The sequence below is a fragment of the Siniperca chuatsi genome, linkage group LG5, assembly GCF_020085105.1.
Source record: "Siniperca chuatsi isolate FFG_IHB_CAS linkage group LG5, ASM2008510v1, whole genome shotgun sequence".
NCBI lineage: Eukaryota > Metazoa > Chordata > Actinopteri > Centrarchiformes > Sinipercidae > Siniperca > Siniperca chuatsi.
Window position 1 is genome coordinate 2,032,977 of NC_058046.1, and position 22,058 is coordinate 2,055,034.

The 22,058-nt window shown below is 41.6% G+C and overlaps 1 protein-coding gene across 1 annotated transcript; it reads left to right on the plus strand.

Moving 5' to 3' along the window:
- The first annotated feature begins 331 nt into the window (after nt 1–331).
- Nucleotides 332–20,660, plus strand: LOC122876818 (synuclein, alpha interacting protein). Its single transcript, XM_044197575.1, has 12 exons — nt 332–512; nt 4,621–4,708; nt 5,591–5,663; nt 5,908–6,467; nt 7,802–7,970; nt 8,098–8,378; nt 8,584–8,763; nt 10,184–10,297; nt 11,674–11,799; nt 12,854–13,023; nt 13,663–13,752; nt 14,696–20,660. Exons 2-12 carry the CDS (start codon nt 4,652–4,654, stop codon nt 15,684–15,686), a joined length of 2,811 nt encoding a protein of 936 aa, XP_044053510.1. The 5' UTR covers nt 332–512; nt 4,621–4,651; the 3' UTR covers nt 15,687–20,660.
- Nucleotides 20,661–22,058: the final 1,398 nt, after the last annotated feature.

The following is a 22,058-nucleotide window of genomic DNA, read 5'->3' on the forward strand; positions in this document are numbered from 1 at the left end:
TACAGAACAAACAATTACATATTTTTTTAAAGACAAATTAAATGAACTTCATGACAGAAAGGAAAGGCTCCCAAAATTATTATCACAAATGTCAGTGAGGTCTTGAATGTAGATTTCTTACATCTGGAACAGAACCTGCAAGGTCAGGACCCGAGGGTGAGTATCCAAATTTCATTTTATTTCCATAAATAAAGTTTTATTGTTATAATTATTATTATTACATTCATTACATAGTGCTTTGGCATTCACACACACACACACAGTTAAGTTAAAAGTGTAGTTCTTCCCTTTGTATGGGGAACATGGTGCTGAGAAACGTGCTCAGAGTGAGTGCTCCTCTCGCTGCCTCCTCTCTGCGCTCCCATATGTCAAAGTCTTTGTGCTTTTCAAGACAGAGAGGCGACAGAAGGAAAAAAACAGCTGGATCCAAGGGTCCTTCCAGCTAGCGGCTCGGCTAGCTGTAGCAGCTCCTCAAGCCAGCGCTTTCCCCTCGGCCCCCTGACTTCCATAAGGTACCGTATCACGCCAGTGTCCGTTAACCCTGAAGAAACAGCTCTTTTTTTTTCCTCGTTTTGTACCTGAGCTTTTCTGTTTTGACCTGATTTTTTCCCCCCAACTGCCTGGCTAGTCAGTTAGCTTCCACATTAGCTTCCCTGGATGCTGATTAGCGAGCTAGCTTAACGTTAGCTAATTAGCGTCACTGCTGCTTCACCAGCAGGTTATCAGCGGATTAAACTATCGAGAATAAAGAGAGGACAAACCCACCTAAACTCACTCCACATTCATTGTTTTTATTTGTAAAACTGAAATTACGTTGCTTCCTTAGCTACTGGAAGTCTGTTTGCTACTAATTCTCATCTAGTAACTAAGATAGTGTCAAGAATTGTTTTTTAATTATAGAAAAATGAAGCAATAATCACAAACATGTTGGTCTCAAATGTTGTTTTATTTTTCTTTCATCCGCCTGCGGGTGTTTTCCTTTCAGTGCTTCCTCACAGAAATGTAATGTTCCCCACATTTTTTGTCTTTAAAACAGAAATGATCAAAGTAGATTTTAAGCAGAATAACTTGGAGAGTATATAATTATATACACTTTAAGTTAAAAGGGACTTGCTGGTAGCTGCTGCCATGTGCACATTCATTACTTTCAGTGCTCAGCTTGTCATTTTTCAAGCGTTTGTTTAAATACAAATTAAGGGCGAGGTGATACAGTTGAAATAAATATCACAATATTAATATGATTATTGTTTTATTATTGATTTATATCGTGATGTGGCAAATGTATACCCTGTCAAATACAAAGTAATCAAACTTAATGTTCAGTGCAGTGACTGCACTATTACGATTTACATCAGACAACTGAATTTTGTTAGTTTTTAAATACATTTTGCCTTGAAATGTTAATTTGGACGTCACAATTTAGTAAAATGATAAAATCACCATGACCACAGCATCGTGTGTGTAATAAAACCTCTGCTCTTTTTGTCTCTAAAGGTTAATTTTTAATTTCATAGAAGTGTAATCTGTATGAAGTTGAGTCTGAGGTGATGCTGACCTGCAGGAAACCGTCATATTATAATTATAATATAATAATATATTATATTATATTATAATAATACAAAGTCACTCAGCCCTCTAAACTTGGGTGAGAAGTTCTTACAAATAAAATCACATGTACCACATTATTTTGTAACCATCTGACCAAACATAAGGTCTCAGTCCTGTGACATGTTGAGTCTGATGTCAGCCCTTATTGCCACTTTTACTTGGAAATGCGGATTAAAATCGTGACAGCTGACGTTGAAATAAGCGAGCGAAGCCGCAGCACAGTCTGGCCGACACTAATGAGATTTAAACTGGCCACCGTCCAGTCTGCAGGTCCTAATGTCTGTAATCAGGTGCCGGTCTGAATGACACTATAGATGCTGGAGAAAGCTCAGGACTTACAGACAGTAAACATTTAGTTTGTTGATTCTGTCTGATACCAGCAGTTATCACTGTCCAGTGGTTATTTTTTAACTGTGTGCGTGCTGTATATCTAAAAACACTATTACCTGACTCGGGTCTTTACTGAACATCGCGCTGTTTCCGCAGTCTGAAGTAGGAGAGCACAATTTACTTCAACTCGAAGTCAGAGAAAACATCACGTTGAATGTTTTTGAATGTCATGTTTTATTGAGCAGTACGAACTAAATGCTCCATTTGAAACTGGGTGGAGACGGAAATCGCAAAAACCTGGACAAATAAAACCCAGAAGTATGTTGACGGAGAGACACCACTAGGGGCATTTGGATGAACCGACCCTTTAAAGGAACAGACATTTTGGTAAATAGTCGTGTTTTACACCAGAATCAGATACGAAGACCAACCTCAGTTTCATTTCTGTGCGTCCAGGACGCGTCTGGTTCACATATTTTATCTCGTTAGCTACCAGGCTAGTCAGCGGTCCATCCTGACAGCTGGGTGTAGTTGACAGTAGAGTTAGGACAGACCTGGCAACCCCACTCTGAGTTCAGGACGCTGCACCCATTTCTGTTTCTACTGTTCAATAAACAAGCTACAACATGTAAATCAGACAGACCAAGAGTTGTTGGTAGGTGGGTTTTTTTCTTTTTTGAGTTTCACCTGACCTCTGAGGGAAGTGTGCAGATCTAATTTCAAAGAGTTATCGAATCGCTCTGAAAACTCCCGTCCTTGTTTCTTGACTTTGCTGCAAAACAACATCTCTGATTGTTTTCGTGTCCCGTTGCCTGGAAGGATTTGGACTCGTCAGCTGTTCACATAAACACAGAAAGCAGACGTCCTCCTCTTTTTTTTTTTTAATTCAGTCTTATTTTTGTCTGGTTTCAGGCCTAAACTGTTGTTATCAAGGATGTTAGGCTCGACTGTTTCTCAAAGCTGCAATCAGAGGTTTTATTTTGACCAGTTTAGTCCTGCGGTCACTCCCACACAGTCTGAAAACAGCTCGACTCTTACATGAAAGCTCCACAGTTTGCTGCTTTCTGAACATCCTGTGAACATGAATGGAAGTTCGCTTATTTCGAAACATAAAGAAACCTAATCAGAATGTATGTCATGTTACGATACAGCCTGAAAAATCGCCATCAACACCTCTGACCAAAACCAAACAATTGCAGCAGTGTGGCTGTTATTTTTGATCTCGACACTGTTTAAACACTGTGAGCCTTCATTGATTTACTGTAGGGAAATTACTTACTGCCTAAGTGTCTTTTAGCAAGGCACTGGGCCTTTAACAGCACAGCGGTGTTGCTCTGTAGCTGACCTCTGACCTCTGTGCAACAGAAAAGGCAATTTTACTGTAGCTGCAGTTTAAAGGCAAGGCTATTTTATTTATATAGCACATTTCGTGACTCAGTGTGCACAGATGCACACACACAGTAACTAGCTTTTGACTGTGGACACACAGTTGTGACAGACCTGTAGGTACCACCTGATGACGCGAGCGTCTGACTGGACTGTATTATTCAGTAGTGGTTGCAATTAAAGCAGGTTCTTGTGATTCTCTCAGGGCTCGATTAATCTGTGGATTATTTTTCAGAAAATAGTAAAAAAACAATCCAGCACAGTTTCCCAGAGCCCAACATGACGTTCGACCAGCAGACCAAAACCCAAAAGATATTCAGTTTACAGTTATGTCAAACAGACATTGGGATTATCAAAAGTGTTGCAGATTAAATTTCTGTCAATTAATCGACTAATGTGTGATAGTTATAGTGATAGCAGCCTGACGGATAATGGATTATATTACTGCTAACGAAAATTGAGATTTTAAAAAAAAAATACGATATTTGTTTTCTAACATGAACAACCATAGTTGATGAGGATCCCTAAATGTGACTATTTTGTTGTGACACTGAGTTATCAGTGCTAAGTGTCCGTCAGCGGGATCGGGTCTTGCTCTGGTGTTGGTTCAGGTTGCGTCTTTACATCTTTGTGCGCGCTGTGAGTCACGCTGCCCTCTGATTAGTTGTGATTATCCTGCTGTTTGTTGCCTTTGATCACAACAGCTCAACAGCGTTTTAAGCCTCCAGTATTACTGAGCAGATTTGATTTTCTTCAAACGACACGTTTTACATTGGGCCTTTGTTAGCTGGTAAGAGTGAAAATCCTCCTTAAAATAGAAATCCAGTTTGTTATTTCCACAGTTTCCCCTTTATTCCCTGAGCAGCAGTTTGTCCTCTCAGTTAGAAAAAGATTAACAAAAACACAGAAAACACTTTCACGCAAGTTTTCAACAGGGCTGTTCTCAGTTTCCTGCTGCTACTTCCTGTGTTTTATTCCTGCTGATCATATCACTGCAACATTAAAGTGTTTTTCTGTATCATATTTGTGGATATGATGCTGCTACACAGAAGGTACGAGCAAAGGGTGTTATGGCTTTAGTCATTCAATGGTTACCACATTATCCGTGTTGACTGATTTTCTTCAAGGTCAGAACCTTCAAGTAACTTATAAAACAGAAGAAAGAAAGTATTCTCCCCGACTAACACAAGAGTTAATTGTATGTCATAGATTTTTGTCATGTAAATTGATCCCACGACTTTGAAAAGTGGCTTCATGATGTTTATGACAGTGTTAACGACGTGTTACTGTCTGCAGCTGGTGGTGAGGCTGATGATGTGGTGTGAAGATGGAGGCTCCTGAATACCTGGACCTGGATGAGATCGACTTCTCAGATGATTCAGTGGTCAGTATGATATAAACAAGCTAACAGCTGCCTACTGCTACACAACCGCTAACTACACCTACTTAACTGATAGAGTCCACTAAAAATGTCTCCATCTGCCCCAAGCTTGATCCGATGGATCAGGGTGGGAGTATCCTTACTTTAGAGTCTCTAGGAGGCCTAACTACGCACTTGCAACAGCCTCTCCTCTACCTATAGCCACCACCTCTGTAGGAGCATACAGCTGCCAACAGTAGTGTGTAACAAACAACAGCTTAGGAGCTGCATATCTAACAAACAGCAACAACAACCTAAACCTGGCCGAACAATCCAAGTAGGGTGCATCCTGCCTGCCACATACAATGCAGATGCTATTCAGTGTCCAGTTTATTAGGTACACCTAGATAAAACTAATGCAGTCTAATACAACAGTCCTGCAATAAACCCCTACCTGCATGAAGGTTATAATGTTCAGTTTTGGTCAGAAGTGGCAATCCTAAAAGTTTGTCCACCCCATTTAAATCAACAAGGATAGACTGAATATTAGAAAAACTTCTCCTTTATAACACAATATGATTCAACAGCAGCACAAACTACAGCCTCCAAAAAAAAAAACATGACGTCGGATCAACCTCTCTAAAACAGTTTGAACACGAAGTTAACATGATAACCTTCAAGAAGGAGGATTCAGAGTGACTGCATTAGGTTCAGCCTGATGTATAAAACTGAGTGTTTCTCCACAGCTGTAACCTACAGCTGCCGAACTGCTTCAGGTTACAATCTGTCTGTACTTAGAGCAACGTAACTGCTACTGCAATGAACTAATATCTAAATATAACTGCTTTGCACAGCTGCTGAGCTGCTGTGCACAATTATCTCTCACTCTTTGTTTTTGTCCCGCAGTACTCTGTCACGTCTCTGAAGAGCATCCCAGAGTTGTCCAGGAGGAGTGATGGCCAGGCCGAGGAGAGACCAGGTAACTACGAATTATAAAAGGATAGCTTAGTTAGAATTTTTACTCTGCTTTTGAACTAAAACTGTGTAGCAGTTTCTTCTGATTGTTCTGTTTGTGTAATTGTTTTAAAATTAATACCAGACCTCAACAATACAGAACATGTTGTCCTTTATACATCTGAACTTCAACAAGGCCTAGTTAAATCTCTGTGAAACTAAACTACGTTATTTAAACTCAGCTGTTCTCTTATCACCACCTCCTGCAGCTCCAGCCATCAACTGGAGTCGTGGCGTTTCCTCCCACAGCGGCGGGGGAATCAAACCCACGGGGCTCGCTGAGGTCCACAGCAAGTTCCGGCCGGTGAAGAGGGTCTCCCCTCTCAAACACCAACCAGAGACCACCGACTCTGACTCTGATGGTAAAGTCCAGGGGCTGGGGCTGGGGCTGGGGGAGCCGGCGGAGGCCAGTAAGGACGACTCCAGCTCTGACAAACCGACCCATGCCTCCACCTCCTCTGACGGTACAGAAGGGAAGGCGAAGGCCCTGGGCGGCGGCGTTGGTGTTGGTGGAGGGAACAACCCCCAGGCTCTGTTCGGGGAGCTGGAGCACTACGATCTGGACATGGACGAGATCCTGGACGTGCCTTATATCAAGTCCAGTCAGCAGATGTCCACGCTGCCTCGCGTCCCCCACGACAAGCGTTCGGTGACAGGGAGCAACCTGGGCGGAGGCACCCTGGAGAGGAGCCGGGGAGGAGGGCTGAAGAGCTCCGCTTTACCCCACAGCGAGCCTCTGAGCTTGGGCAGTGGCAGCTCACAGACTCAGGTACACACTGATCAACTTCAAAACAAGTTCTTTAAATATTTTAGAATATTATAAAGGGTACGGTCTAGGCTCTATAGGAAAAGTGCAATGAGATAACTTCTGTTATATATTGGTGCTATATAAATACATAATATTGAATTGAATATTTTTCATTTGTGAATCCATCGTTTTTATTTTCTATTTAACTCTTTTTAAGTGTATTTAAATGTCTTTTTAGATTGTCCTATGTTACTTTTAAGTTTTATGTAAAGCACTTTGAATTGCCTTGTTGTTGAAATGTGCTATACAACTAAACTTGCCTTGCCTTCAGTCCACAGAGGGTGACCTCGTAGGAAAACATTATGTGGAAGTCATTGCGCATGGATTACTAAACTAAGCACACAGTTTAGTAAACTGTAAAGGGAATTTTTTAGCAACACTTGTGGAATATACACCTGGCCTTCAGAGGAAAAAAGCATGAAGTATTTAACATTTAATTGTCATACCAGCTAAATGACGCACAGGCAAATTGGGGATAAGATGCATAATAGAAGTTTCACGACTACTTATTCTTACTAGTCGTGAGGTTTTGCAAAATAGTCGTTCATTAGTCAACTATTGTTGACTATATTAAAATGTATTTTACACCACACCTGAATCAACGTAACAGAAACTATGTAAATATAAACAAGCATTGATGTTTTACACATTAACTGCTGTAAATGTGGTGATGCTGGGTAAAATCATCCACAAGTAGTCGACTACTGTCCACAGCACTGACTCTAGTGGTTTTAGTAGTCGAATAGATGTGCACATACTGTGATATTCTGTATGCTGCACTTAAAGGACTGACAGTATTTGAGCATACTGCCGAGGTAATATCCAGCTAAAAGTGAGCTAAATTGGTAAAATTGTCTATAGAAGAAATATAAATTTAAATATTAGTCTAAACCATTGCAATTAAAACATTTTTACAATTACCTTTGTCTAAAATATATTGGAAATTGTAAAGTATATTTACAGTATGTTCATATATTCGTGCAGCCATTTAGTTTCCTTTCACTGTAAATTTTGCCAGTTAGGTTTTCCAGTTTAGTTAAAGGTTCCCTGTTGAGTTTTAGACCTCCAGCAGCGCTATGGAGCTGTATTTCTGTGAGTGGGTCCCCGTTTAGCATGCGTTCGAGGACGCACGCAGCTGACACAATGCACAATCCTACCAGTGGTTTCCACTGATCTACAGGTGCCAAGAAACGCAGCAATGCACCAGCAAAGGCAGGGAAGAAGAAGACTGTAAGCTAGTCAACATGGATGTAAACAATGCTGGTTTACAGTTGTAATTCATATGTTTTCTGCAGTATTGTGTTCTGTCTCCGGTGAAGTGGTCAGACCTGAGGAAGTCCAAGTCGATGGATCCAGACCTCCACCACCTCCACCGCTCCCCAGCTGGTGGAGGGTACCAGTCAGAGTTGCTCTCCTCCGGACTCCTCAGCTGCTCCTCCTCCCTCTCTTCTTTCTCTGATGCAGGTACGACCTAAAAACGCTGTCAACTTTTCTGTTTTACTCTTATGGTGGACAAAAACACTGTCGTAACATTGTGTAAAGGTAAGATGTGATGTGATGTGATAGGACTTGTTTGAATAACGACTTCCAGACAAGCTGCTGTCTGCGCGGGTCTACCCAGACTCCCAGAGCCAGAGGCCAGGCGTGGAGCCTGCCGGGGGCCCGGCGCTGATGTTCCCCCTGCCAGGAAGCAGCGTGGGCAGGCAGGACGCTTCCAAGCCCTGGCCTCCTGGACCAGGAGGAGGAGGTGGAGGCAGCGGTGGGCCGAGGGGGTTTGGAGGAGGTGGAGGAGCAGGAGGGGAGGTGGACGAAGAGACAAAGAAGAACCAGAACATCATCAACATCGTCAGAGAGGGACAGATCTCTTTGCTGGTGAGTGGGAGGTCCCGACCAATAGAAGAGTAGGAGGTGGGCGATCTAACATTTGCAAACCACATCTGATGTTGTATCCACCTCTTCTTTCTCCTTCTTTTCCTCCTCCTCACCTCCCTCCTCTGTTTGCTCCTGCTCCTCTTCGTGTTTTTTCCCTCTCCTTCTTCTTCCTCCTCTCCCTCCTCCACTTCTCCTCCTCATGCAGCCTCACCTGGCGGCAGATAACCTGGAGCTGATCAGAGACGAGGACGCAAACAACCTGCTGCACATCTCGGCCTCTCAGGGTCATGCCGACTGCCTGCAGCATCTCACCTCTCTGATGGGAGAGGACGGCCTCAACGAACGCAACAACCAGCAGCTCACCCCTGCTGGTCTGGGAGTCAAGGTGTGTGTGTGTGTGTGTGTGTGTGTGTGTGTGAGAACTATAGACTCAAAGTGTGTGTTTACTCCCAAAATAACGTGTTTACTTTAAGATGTGGTGTTGCGCAGATATTAGCTTTTTATTTAGTTATTCCTTCAATGTTGTTTTGACAGATATATGAAGCAGTTTGAATGTTTAAATTAAGTCACTGGTTATTTGTTTACTGTAGAACTGCTCACTAACACTGTCTGTAAGAAACTGTTAAAGAAAAAAAGATTTTGATTAGGGTAATTTAATATTTTACAGATTCTTCTGATGATTAGTGGAGTAATCAGATAAGAATACTTGGTATTTTTGGAAATAGCAAGAGTAAATCTGAGAAAAATCAAGCCGACCAGGTCTCCTTTTAAAATGAACAAATACAGGATTCCTTGTGTAAAAAATATATATATTGAAAGGTGTTTCTAATATTTTTTCCACTGGGGCAAAAGATTAGAAGCACCTTTCAATATAATGTACCTAATAAAGTGGCCAGTGTGTGTACAAGGTGTAGTGATTGGGAAGCTTAAAATCGCTCAAAGAATCCATAACCCATGAGAGATATTTTTCATTTAATATCTTTAAAAAATATATATGAATGGATGTTTATTGTGCACTTTCATCCTTCACCTTTTCTTAGCTGCGTATTCACCCTGCCTGATGTAAATATATTTGCACCTGCAGGTGGAAATATTAGTCCTTAAAGAAAACAAAAACATCTGTAAGCTAATAAGGACATGCAGACATTTGATTGGCTGTTGGCAGCTGGTCAGTGAGGTCATAAAGTATCAAGATGGAGGTTTCTGATAAAATGATTTAAACTTTTACATCAGCTCTGTTGGCAGCAGCAGGATGTTCAAAATGAGTCTCTGGAATGAAACCGAGGAAAGTGAATACCGTAAATACTGAGTAGGTCCTGTTTAGTCTGCCCTGCTGTGGAAACCAGGCTCTTGATTGGCTGCCAGACAGGAAATGTGTTATCTAGAGACAAGCTGGGCAGCTGTGTCCTGATTGGCTCTTATCAACAAGCCTCTTGTTTATTCACTCAGTTTAATGGGATGACAGATTTCCAACCACCTGGTCCTTACTCTGTGTGTGCGCGCGTGCATGCGTGTGTTTCATGTTCTTATATCCCGGTGGGGATTTTAACCTGAATGTACACTAACCCATGGGGACTTGTGTCACCGTGGGGACAAAAAATGACGTCCCCATGGTGGTAGAGACTGCTTTTAGAGGGTTAAGACTTGGTTTTAGGGTTCAGGTTACAATTAGGTTAGGGTTAGGCATTTAGTTGTGATGGTTAGGGGCTGGGGAAAGCATTATGTCAATGACACAATGTCAGTGAAACAAACGTGTGTGTGTGTGTGTGTGTGTGTGTGTGTGTGTGTGTGTGTGTGTGTTGCAGAACGGTCATCTGGAGTGTGTGAGGTGGATGGTGAGTGAGACAGAGGCCATTGCAGAACTGAGCTGCACCAGAGAACATCCCAGTCTGATCCATTACGCTGCCCGCTATGGACAGGTAACACACACACACACTATATATTTTATACTTATACCTGCACTGCCTACTGTAACTGCTGCACATGCTCATACTGTACATATCTTAGCCTATTCAAATCTACCCCTCACTGTTATTTATATTACTCTGCACTTTACAGCTTTTTGCACTTCTGGTTAGATGCTAAACTGCATTTCGTTGTCTCGGTACTTGTACTCTGTGCAATGACAATAAAGTTGAATCTAATCTAAAAATATAAAAACACACCAGCAAGCTTGAATATCCACAGGTCCTTGAAAAGTCTTAAGCATGTGTCACATCAGAGCATCAAGCAGTAAATCATCTCATTTCCCACCACTTGCGTTCATCAAACATTACACATCGACACTTCTGTCAACCAGACGATGATGGAAGTACCTTTCCCAGTTTTGATTGACGTCTGTTAACCTCGAGAGTTCTCATTAACAGTCCAGCTTAGACTGACCGAGGCTGAGACAGCTCTGACCGAGCTGACCCCGGCGAGCTGAGTCTGTGGGTGCGTTCACACCTAACCTGTTTAAAAGGAACTGTTGCATTTTGCAGTTTTAGTGCAGTTCGTTTGGGCTGGTGTGAAAGCTTTTAGCATAAATTAAAAATCTATGCTGCTATTAAATCCATCTGCTGGTCGTGAACTGTAAAGGAAGCCATCTCCAGATCTGTACAGACAATAAAGCCTGATCTTATCTTATTTTGTAACCATGGCAACACACATGCGCATCACGACGAGTGCGGAGATTTTCCCAGATGCATCAGAAAGTGAGAAGAGTTAAAACGGGTCCCCACACAGTAACTATCCTCCCGTTATATCATCATTAGATTTTCACTGTTTATGATATTCAGTTGGTCCATGCTTATAATCTATCAGTGATTTCTGATGACACCAGAGAAGGATGACATCAGACTGACCTGCTGTCAGTCACCAGAACTGTCCAATGTAGGATGACATCATTTGAACTGTCCAATCAAGTCAGTTACCGGTCAGTCCTATGACTTTATGTTTACTCGTCTGGGTTTGTTGTAAAAAAAAAAGTCAGTGTGAACACGAACTGGACCAGAACTGAAAGGCAACAATGGATCATTTTTCCCCTTGGGTCGGACCAAATGAACTGGACTACAGGTGTGAAAGCACCCTATAAAATAATTATTGTAAATATAAAAATAAAATGAAAGCACCTTGAGATGTCTTACAAGGCCACTGTACAGAGGACAAACCCTTTTTATTTAAGCAAAAACAAGGCACCACCCTCAGGACAACCTTTACACGTGTGTGTGTGTGTGTGAGTGCTGGGTAAGATTGGAGTGTGGTTGGTTGACTTGTTTTAATAAAAATAAAAATCTCCCTCTGTCTGTCTCTCCAGGAGAAGGTCTTGTTGTGGTTGCTTCAGTTCATGCAGGAACAGGCAATCTCTCTGGACGAAGTCGACCAGAACGGAAACACTGCAGTCCACGTAGCAGCTCAGTACGGACACCTCACCTGTATACAGGTGTGTACTGCTGGAAAGTAACAATTACTACCAAGACGGTGTAGTCCCTCATTCGTCCAGGAGTGTTCCATCGTAGAAAAGGTTTCAGTCGCAGTCATCTGGACACTGTTTTCAGAATCAAGACGTTTCGGCCGAAACGATGGAACATTCCTGGACGAATGAGGGACTACACCGTCTAATTACTACCAACTTAACTATCACTATTTCCAGTTTTCCTGACATCCCCTCCATCTCTTCCCCTCAACACGTGCTGATACCTTGGTAGCACCACAGGTCATGCAGATTAGGAGCGGGGCCTGAGGGGAGCAGAGACCCTTCAGCAGTCTTATAATAATTTAGAGTTTTGGGTAGATGTTCCCCTGAAGGGTCGATGTCACATAAATCCACTTCAGACTATTGGAGCACTAATAGAGCCCTGCTAAAGATTGTGTTCTAGTAATTCTTAACCTACAGCTCAGTAATACAGAACATGATTTAGAGCCACACTTAATATTATCATTTCAATATTTCAACGATGTAAACTTGAAGTAGTGTTCTAAACCTTTATTTTTCCTGCTGGCGTGACGACCCCGACGTTCTGTTGTTCAGGAACATCCTGCTTCAGTTACTCTGCCCCTACTTATCATGGCAAAACACACATTTATTATAAAATGTGTTTTACAACCTGAAGCTGCTTTTCCTACATTGGAAGCTGAGTGTTTTTTTATTCCTGGTAGGTGGCACACCCTGCTGAAGGAGAGGCGGATATTATCAGTCTTGTCTGCTTCCTGTTGGCCAGCCAGGCCGACAATCAAAATACTGATAGTAACCCTAACCCTAATAATCTGTTTTAGATAAAACAGCTGCTTTTTCTCAGCAGAGCCAAGTAGATCTGTACTGTGGGGAAAACAATTTTCTTACACAGAGGCAGAAGTACTAATAACTGAGCTACTGCTGGAAATAATAATGTTGCTGTTTTGAATCCTAACTTGGAAACAAGCATCATCATGTCAACGTGTCAATCTTGCCAAGAGCCAGATCTCACAGCAGTAATGGTTTAAATCTCTGTATCCAGACTCTGGTGGAGTACGGCTCTAACGTGACGGTCCAGAACCTGCAGGGGGAACGGCCTTCCCAGAGTGCCGAGCGGCAGGGACACACCACCTGCGCTCGATACCTGGTCGTCGTGGAAACCTGCATGTCATTGGCCTCGCAGGTTGTTAAACTCACCAAACAGCTCAATGAGTAAGTTACAGTATTTTATTTTTACTGATGAAGTTACAGGGTTTTTTTTCAGGTACAGTTACTTTAATGGATTGTGTAGTTTCTTTGTAGTTTCTCAGTTATTGTTATTCTTATAGTTCCTATTTCTGTCGCCAGTATTTAAAAGGTTTTAGTTGTTTAAACTGGAGATTTATCAACATATCTGTCCTGCTGCCTTTTAATGGCCTTACTTTAATTAGAAGGAGAAAGTTTTCATACTGTATGAAGCAACTGTACCGAGTGAAGTGGAGGACATTTTTTTAACCAATGTTCCTGCTTTAATTTCATCAAACTTTTTCTGATTCTAATTTAATTTAGGTGTTTTTATTTATACATTTTTATTTACATTTTTCAGCATGACGCCATCATTTCTACACATTACCTCTACACAGTATTTAGTTTGCAACATGTTGGCAGAATCACCAAATTACTTCGCGCCATAAACAGACATAGGTCTGAAATGTCTATTCCCAGCGCAACGTCCCATTTCAACCAAAATAACAGAAACTTACTTTTCACTGCCTAATTTGACTAAAACTCCTACCTGCTTGCGCCTCTCCTTCCACCTGCACGCTGTGCTGGACATGAAGTAACCAAACGTGTGTGTTGTTTGTCATGCAGACAGGCAACAGAGAGGATGGCTCTACAGAAACAACTGCAGAGACTGATGGACCCCAACAAGGCAGAGGGGACACCTTCCAGATCACCCAAGTAAGACAAGCACATATAGGGCCCTCGCTTTACACACTCAGAAACTATGTCTCTATAGTGGTATTTTACAACCACAACTATGGCTCCCATGAGTCTTGAGTTGTATTATTTTTATAATGTTGGAAATGGGACTGCAGTGTAAGACAAGCTATCATGTGACACAGAGAAGTCAAGGTGTAGTAGCCAAGATGCGCTAATCAAGGGAGTGAGTCTGAAAAAATGCTGCTTTTCTGGAGTGTCAGTGCTGGAAAACAGCGCAGTCGCCGTAGCGATAGTTATCCCTCGCCGCAAGAATACACCAGTCTCAGTACAGCAGAGTTTGGCGAGTGATGATGGTAACCTACACTGAGAAGAACTTATACTCAGAGCCTCAGATACGAGCGGCGGCGGCAGCAGTAGTGAAAGCAAGTGATCGCAGCATTTACAGCAGTTTTCAGGTGAGCAGCACAAAAGACGTGGCTTAAAATACACCACCTGCACCAGCTCTCAGGGTTTCTACTGTGGGGTTGGAGGCAGGTGGAAAGCAAGCAGGCCAAGAAGTACAGTGGGACTTGTGGTCTACTCTGTATCATTCATTACAATTATTGCAGTTTTTAGTTTTTTTTTTCTTATTTAATACAATCATTTTAGCTGTAGATAGGCTGAAATGAGTTTAACTTTGTTTAACCAATATTACCAATATAGTATAGTACTAGCTGTTGCAGTAGTAGCAGTAGGAAGAGTTGCAGTAGTTGCATAAAAAGCAGTAGTGGTACAAGTACAAAAAGCAAGTCCTACTATTGGTAATAGTAGTATTAGTATGTAGTAATGGGAGTAGAAGTAGCAGCAGGGCGGGAGTTGGTCTTAGTAGTTAATAGTTGTGGTAGTGATTAAAGTCATTAACAGCATACACACTAAAAAACAAAAGTAAAGGATAATGTCTGTCTTCCTCTCTGGACTCCAGCTCCCATCAGCCCTCAGTGGAGGCGTGGCCAGAGATGTTGTTGACAGCGGAGGGGACTCCGGGTGATGGTCAATGGTTGGTTCGTCAGGGAGGGGTGGGTCCAGACTCGGTGCTGCGGCAGCTGCTGGGGAAGGACATGTCAGACTCGCTGTGTTCCAGGGAGAGGCTGCCTCCAGGGGGTAGCCTGAGCAGAGAGGGCCCCGGGGCCCCTGGGGCCCGCAGGACGGGACTGGTGGAGAGGAGAGAGCTCAAACTAGCGAGACTCAAACAGATCATGCAGCGCTCTCTGAGTGAATCAGATTCGGACGGTTATCCACCAGAGGAAGGTAAAAATCAAGGAGCCCCGGCCTCAAACACACTGCGACCTGATAGGCCGTCCCACCTGCCAATCACAGAGGAGGAGCCAGTGTCAAACCACCTTAACCTGATGATGAGGCAGCACCTCCCCTCCTCCTCTTCTTCCACAGCTGAGAGGAAGCTGGCGTTTTCTCTCAGCGGGTCAAAGTCAGCGGACAGCGCCGGTTACAACCCCTCCCCCACCTCCAGCGACCCTGAGGCCGCAGACGGTAAAACGCCAGACGTTTCCGGCGACTTCCACGACGCCGCAAACGGCCAGAAAGTTGCCACCAGTCCCAAGAGCGCCCTGAAGTCACCCTCGTCTCGCAGAAAGACGTCTCAGAACCTCAAACTGAGGGTCACCTTCGACGAGCAGGTCCACAAGAGCTCCAATCAGGAGGCAGAGCAGACCAAAGGGCATCATGGGAAGGAGAGGACTCCAACAGGAAGTTCTGAAAGCAAGCGACCGTTCGGGGCGTTCCGCTCCATCATGGAGACACTGAGCGGAAACACAAACCACAACAACAACAGCGGTGGTCAGTCAGGCTCTGCTGTTAAACTGTCCACCTGTCAGAACTCACCTGGCAGGAAGTCGGAGAGTAAAGGCAGCCCGGGAGGAGGAGCCAAGGGCAAGAGCAAAACCAGTAACGTTTAACCAACTAGTGCCTACTGAAGGGCAGAGAGCACATAACAAACAGACCACAACAAAGAGCAAACCGCAAGAGGCAGCGAACATGAGAAATTTATAGCGATTAACCTGATTGACACATTTTGTGTCAACAATTGTACCCGTTCTTCTCCGTTTCATAAATTTATCAAAACTGAACACATCATGTGACATTTACTTTTCCAGTGGTAGAAGTGATATCTCCGATGTTTAGAAATCAATAAAAAAAAACCAACCTTAAATATAGGCAAAAAAACAGTGTCCAGGTGTATCCCATAGCCAAGTTACTGACTCCATGGTAACATTATACTTCCTGTTTACATCACCCAAAGTATCATGGGAACTGTAGTGCCAAAACTCAAAACATATAAATCCCAAATTGGGGATATATATATAATTTCATGCAAAGATGCATCCCAAAGTGCTTAACAAAGCAAGATCTGATGAAAATAAACAATAATAGCAAAGATACTCTCCTCTATCATTCATATACAGATATTTAGTGTGTTGAAAATCTGTGAACATAAAAACTCAATTTTAAATGATGTAAAGATTTTTTTCATAAATACTGTCCTAGAACATATACAGTGTGATAAATACATGTTCTAGGATAACATGAATGATGACATTTGTAAGTGGGTTAACCTCACAACAATCTATGACATGTAAGTATGCCATAAACCTTACAGGCTTCAGGCTTCACAAGGCCAGTAAACTACAGCAGCATACAAAAAACACCAGACACGTCATAGTTTAACAACTCGATTAGATGATTAATATAAAATTGGACTTCAAGTGACCAAATCAAGAGTGTGACCGACCACCTTTTGGTCATTTGAAGATAAGACTCTCCAGCTAGTTTTGTTTATTTGGTCCGAACCACAGTGGTGGAAAAGCTGACTTTGCTTAATTTTTGTATTTGGTTTGGAAACAGTCGCATCAGCTGATCACAGGCGGACCAGGTCCTGTAAACGGTTTGTTTAATGTTTCTGACTTGTCATCCTTCCAGTTTGACCGCTGGAGACTTCATTTATTTGTTCAAAGTAAAATAGTGAACGTGACTTTCAGACTGCACACAGAGACAATCTGACTCTGCGTGAGAGAAGTCAACATCTGTTCTCTTTTACCCATAATCCCTAGTTAATCACTACCACAAACAAACTTGGTCATATACTAAATTAGTCAGTAAAATAAACGTCCCAGTCAAAGCCTGTTATTTTTTGACAAAATAATCTTTACTCAACATCCACTTACTAGCTTTTTGTGGTGCTTTTAACAGTATCTTAACGTTTTCATCAGTGGATGGAGTTTGCTTAGTTAACTGTTTGCTAAAGTAAACTGACGGTGAGTTAAGATTATTTAGTCAAACTACCATTCTCAAGGTCATGAACTTCATCCAGCGAGCAGTTTAATTTCAGTGATGAGCAACGGTGTTTCCTCACACTTTTCTTTCTGTTCTTTTGTTACTTATACTGCAGTTTTTATACTTGCTAACCGCAAAGTTTCTCATGTTCTTTGCCTCTAATGTTTGAGTTGTAATGGTTTTTACACAGGCCTGAAAGACAAAAACAGAAGCTCTCAGCTCTGTTACCGTCTGTTAAAATGTATTTGATGCCGTTATTCAGACAGCAGTCACTACAAAGTGAATGAGAAGAACCTGTGTGTTTTTAATGAGACTGAAGCAATCGTTTTTATTGACAGACTGAAGGAAATGAGTGTATTAATCAGTGTCCTGCAGAAACCTCACATCTCCATAATGCAACTTTTGATACAGTTTTAGTTTTGTCACATTTAGTTTGATTGTGTATCAGATTACAGAGCCATCCCAGAGTTCAGTGGTCTGCTAAAACAATTTTTTTAAAAAATGTCAAAACTGAATCTTTCTAAATGGAGATAAAAGGTTTCTGGTTCTCTGCCACTCTTGTTACTGTACTCTGAAATACACTAAAGATGATCTTATGAAATATTAGTATTTATGTTTATGCACACAGTTATGTGATTTGAAAGTTTTTAAATGTGGTTATAATCACGCACGTGGTTAACGTGCACCAGCACAACAAATACTTTTAAAACCACTGTATATGTAGTAGTATTTAATTTTTTTTTCTCTCATCATATTCCACACATTTTTTTATTTTATTTCCATGGTTATTATCTATGCAGTATTTTTGGCATGAAGTAGACGTTAGTTGTGTGATGTGTTTGAGACGGGGAGGTTTAAGGATGCTCCTTCTACGGCGGCTGAAAAACAGGCTGAAAGAAGGAGAAGTTGAAACAGAGATTTTATACAGCTTTCAGGAGATTGTGAACATTGACAAACTGTCTCAAAGCTGGAAACTAGACGACTAAGGCTGTAATCTGATGCTCTCATCCAGTGATCGAATTCCAGCGTACCAAATATTAAAAACAGATTTTTTTTAAAAATGTATTCACCACTTTGAGACGTTCAGCACAGAGTGACGGGAGTTTTGACTTTTTTAATCATATTTCTTATATCATTCATTTTAGGTTTAGAAATGCTACTATATAAATGTTGATCAGTTTAAACAGTTGATTGATCCTTGCTCCCCAATAATTCAAAAACTGCTGCTATCTGTAATTTTCTGGACCTTTTGATGGTGAATACAGACACTGCAGCCTCACTAGCAGCCCCAAGAGGCTGCGGTGTTCATTACACCTCGTGATTTACCGGGGTTGGACAGGTCAAACGTTGTTTACAGTATTGGGGATCAAAATGTAATATTTTTTCCTGAGTGTGGTGCTAGAGGAAAGGTCAAAGGGTTCCTCAAACTCATTAGGAATCATCCAGCAGCATATCTCTTTGGTCGTTGGATGGACCGACTGCCGTCCTAAAAGAAAACTCTTAACGTTTTAGGACATTTGCTGTCTTTATAGAGTTTGATTAGAAGATTAATTTATATCATCTGCTTCATGTCTGTGCAGGACTAACCTCGGAGGCATGTTTAACCTAGCTTAGCACGAAGACGTGTAGCAAGTTAGACAAAATGCCAGAATATTCATTTTAGCCTCACCGCTGAAGAGGCAAAAATCTCCCAGTTGCCGTTTTAGTTTTATTGCGTCGGCAGTGTGAAAACACTCCTAACAGAGTCACAGATTACAGCCTCGGCTCTCTAATTTGTAGCTTTGGGAGAAACTGGATCACATCTGTCATTATTTTGATGCATGTTTACGTTAATAGAAATACTGTTTCTGGTTCTGATGCAGCAGAATATTTCTAATCCAGACTGATCGTTGTTGGACATCAGTCTGCAGAGATTTTCTTTCACATTCCTGTATGTTTAAACATCTGTAGTTTGGATCGGTGAGATTCTGCTGTGCAGTTTCCTCATCTGGTTTCCAAACACCTTGCTGCAGTTTATCATTTTTATTCTGGTTTACACACACTTCAGCTGTTGTTCTTGAGTGTGCAGGTGTTGATGGTGGATATCTTTTAAGGCAGTGCAGTCTGGGAGGATTTACCTGCATCCAGTCAGCTGATTTGATCTGACTTGTTAAAGGAACAGTCCACCATATTAGTGTCTTCCCCAGAGTCAGATGAGACAGTGATTAGCAGCTTCATCGCTTTAGGTCCAGTACAGATACACTACTTGGTCGGCCACTGATGTTGGGTGACAAGGTCTGGCTCACAGTCGGTGTTCCAGTTCATCCCAAAGGGATGTACGTTTGGCCATGCAGAAAAGGCTGATTTAAAAAGACAAAAAGTAGGTGTCCACATACTTATGGCCATAGTGATGCACATCAATCCTCTCGTCTCAAAATAATTTAATGCAAACACGTGTATTTCCCAGAAAGTTGGACTGTTCCTTTAAACACTGGTACTGTTGTATAATTCAGAGAGCTGAGCAGTAGGAAAACATGGGCATCAAGTTAAAACTTTCTGTTATGTGCAAAAATGTCGAATTTGTCGTCAGGCAAGCAAATAATTCAACATTTTAAAGAATCCATTTTCTAATAATAAAAGAATATGAATAGATATTTACTTAGTTTTTAAATAAACTCGACAACAAATTCTAAACTCCATATAACTCAAATAACAGAGCACTGACTATATTTTCCAGTTAGTTTTTGATTTGATTTATTTGACATATCAAAAATATATAACTGCGACAAATATATATTCATTGAGAGTGTCGAGGATAACACACTATAGTTAAAGATAAACTTATTTCCATTGTGGTCCTCTTTCCAGGAAGACAAATTAATTAGTTAATCAGTTCTTTCCAAGAGACATGCATGCAAGTTAGTAGGAAATGACTAACTTACAAGACTCGTAAAATAAAGTGTAACCAACAGTTTTAAGAGTTTTCCAAGGTGGCTGGAGTTGCCAGGTAAAGTTCCCGCCTTCATTGCCTCAAAATATGCTGCCAAAACAGTGTTCTGTCTGTGGGCTGAGTGTGTTGATGAGATTGTTTCTGAATGGCAGTTTGTTTTATTTGCAGTGTCTTTATCGTAAGCGCTCCTTCAGGACAAAGGAAAGGAGTAGACAAAGTGAACTCTACCTGTTCGTTGTGTTTTTAATGAACTCTTCAGATGGACAGTGTTGCTGCATCGACTCGGATGTTTACTCTCAATGCAATGCAAAAAAAAAAAAAGAAATAAAATGAGACGCAATATCAGTGAATGTTGGAGGAGACCGTCTGATCCGGATTTAGTTTTTTTTTACTGACCAGCGTGTACAGAGACAGACGGCTGCTCTTCCGTCCTTCTGTTATTGAAGCTGTTGTGAAGAAAAACTGAAATAAACTGTTACTTTGAGCGAATAAATCTTATCCTGTTTTTTATAAACTGAAGATGCTGAAGAAGAGCTTCATGATCACGGCAATATTTCCTAAATTGCAATCAAGATTTTTAAACATTGACTTTACTGGACCTCTCCATAGATCCTTTTTGTACATAGTGACTTACCTTTGTTATTGGACATTAAAGCACCATACAAGTGTCTTTGCATGTTTTAACTCCTTCACTGACCTCATTGCTGTTTCCTGATGAAGGTCTACGTAAAAAACCTTTTCAGTTTAGCACTGATGGTGTGCTACAGTCACTGCTTTGTAACCCGCTTAACTAAAATCACTTTACATTACTGATCATTTTCTAAAACGTGTCTTTGAATGCATTTTTCCTTCCTGCAGGACTTGAAACTTCCTTCTGTCCGCTGCCTTGTCACACAACAGTTTTGCAGTATTGGACCTTTCATATGGAACTGAGTGTTCAGAAAAGACGCATCTGTACTTTTACTTAAGTACTTTTTATGTTTTTGGAAAATATTTGAGTCAAAAAACAGTTCACAGTAGTCTACCTGATACAGGTGGAAATTCTGAATCATTTTGCTGATTCAGATTGTTTCCTTCAGTTCAAAGATTCATAGTCACTGCTCTGTTTTTTCAACCTAACTCTTATGTTAGTGACATTATGGCGCTGCCTCTGACTGTCTTCAGTGTGATTAAGTCACAGTCACCAGTTAGATGAGCTCCAAAGCTAAAAGCTACTTAGCACTGGAGCTCACCTGAGAACACCTGACGCAGTGACACTAAACATTCAGTAGCCTAAACTCAGTTCAGCTTGAGGATTTGGTGTTAAAGACTTATAACATATATTACATATAACATATTCAACACGTTTACTAGTTCAGTAACGTTAAAGTCAGAAAGTGTCTGTTGATGTGAAGGAAAACATACCTCGTTAAAATGAGTCAGGTGCCACATTAACTGAGCAGCATCAGACAAGACGAACAGATGACAAAGCAAACCCTAAATGCGATGTCAGAGTTGGTTCAGAGATACGAGTTCATTCCTAAACTAGACCTGAACGATCAACCAGAAAATCAGATGTGAGATATTTGATTGATTACAAAGTTCAAAGCCGAGTGAAGCTGTCTTTACTGTCGCTGAGACCTCTTCCAACACTGTCAGAGGCCCTCTGCAGGTCCCCGGCCCCCACTTTTGACCACCGCTGATCGAGATGGATGCCGTGTGTGAATTGTGCTCTCTGGTAATTTAATGGACAATACATAACGGAGCATATATTTATTTCCGTGCGCCTCAGCGGCATCAAAAACAGTCACTTAACGGGGCAGGATTTATGGTGTTTGGGTAGCAAATTGGCCTTTGATGGTTCCCACGCAGGGTCGGCTGCTTCCCCATGGAGTCTAATGGGGTTTGCTCTAATAGCGTCCTTCAATCATCGCTGCGAATATGAAACATGAGCTCACTGGCTCACAATTAGCAAAACAACACAGAGCTACGAGGACATGAAACGTGAAGAATCCAGGATTTATCAGGATTTTCCAAACTCTCTTTGCCAGTTCATGTAACAAAAAACAAGAGCTATTTGTTTTCTTTT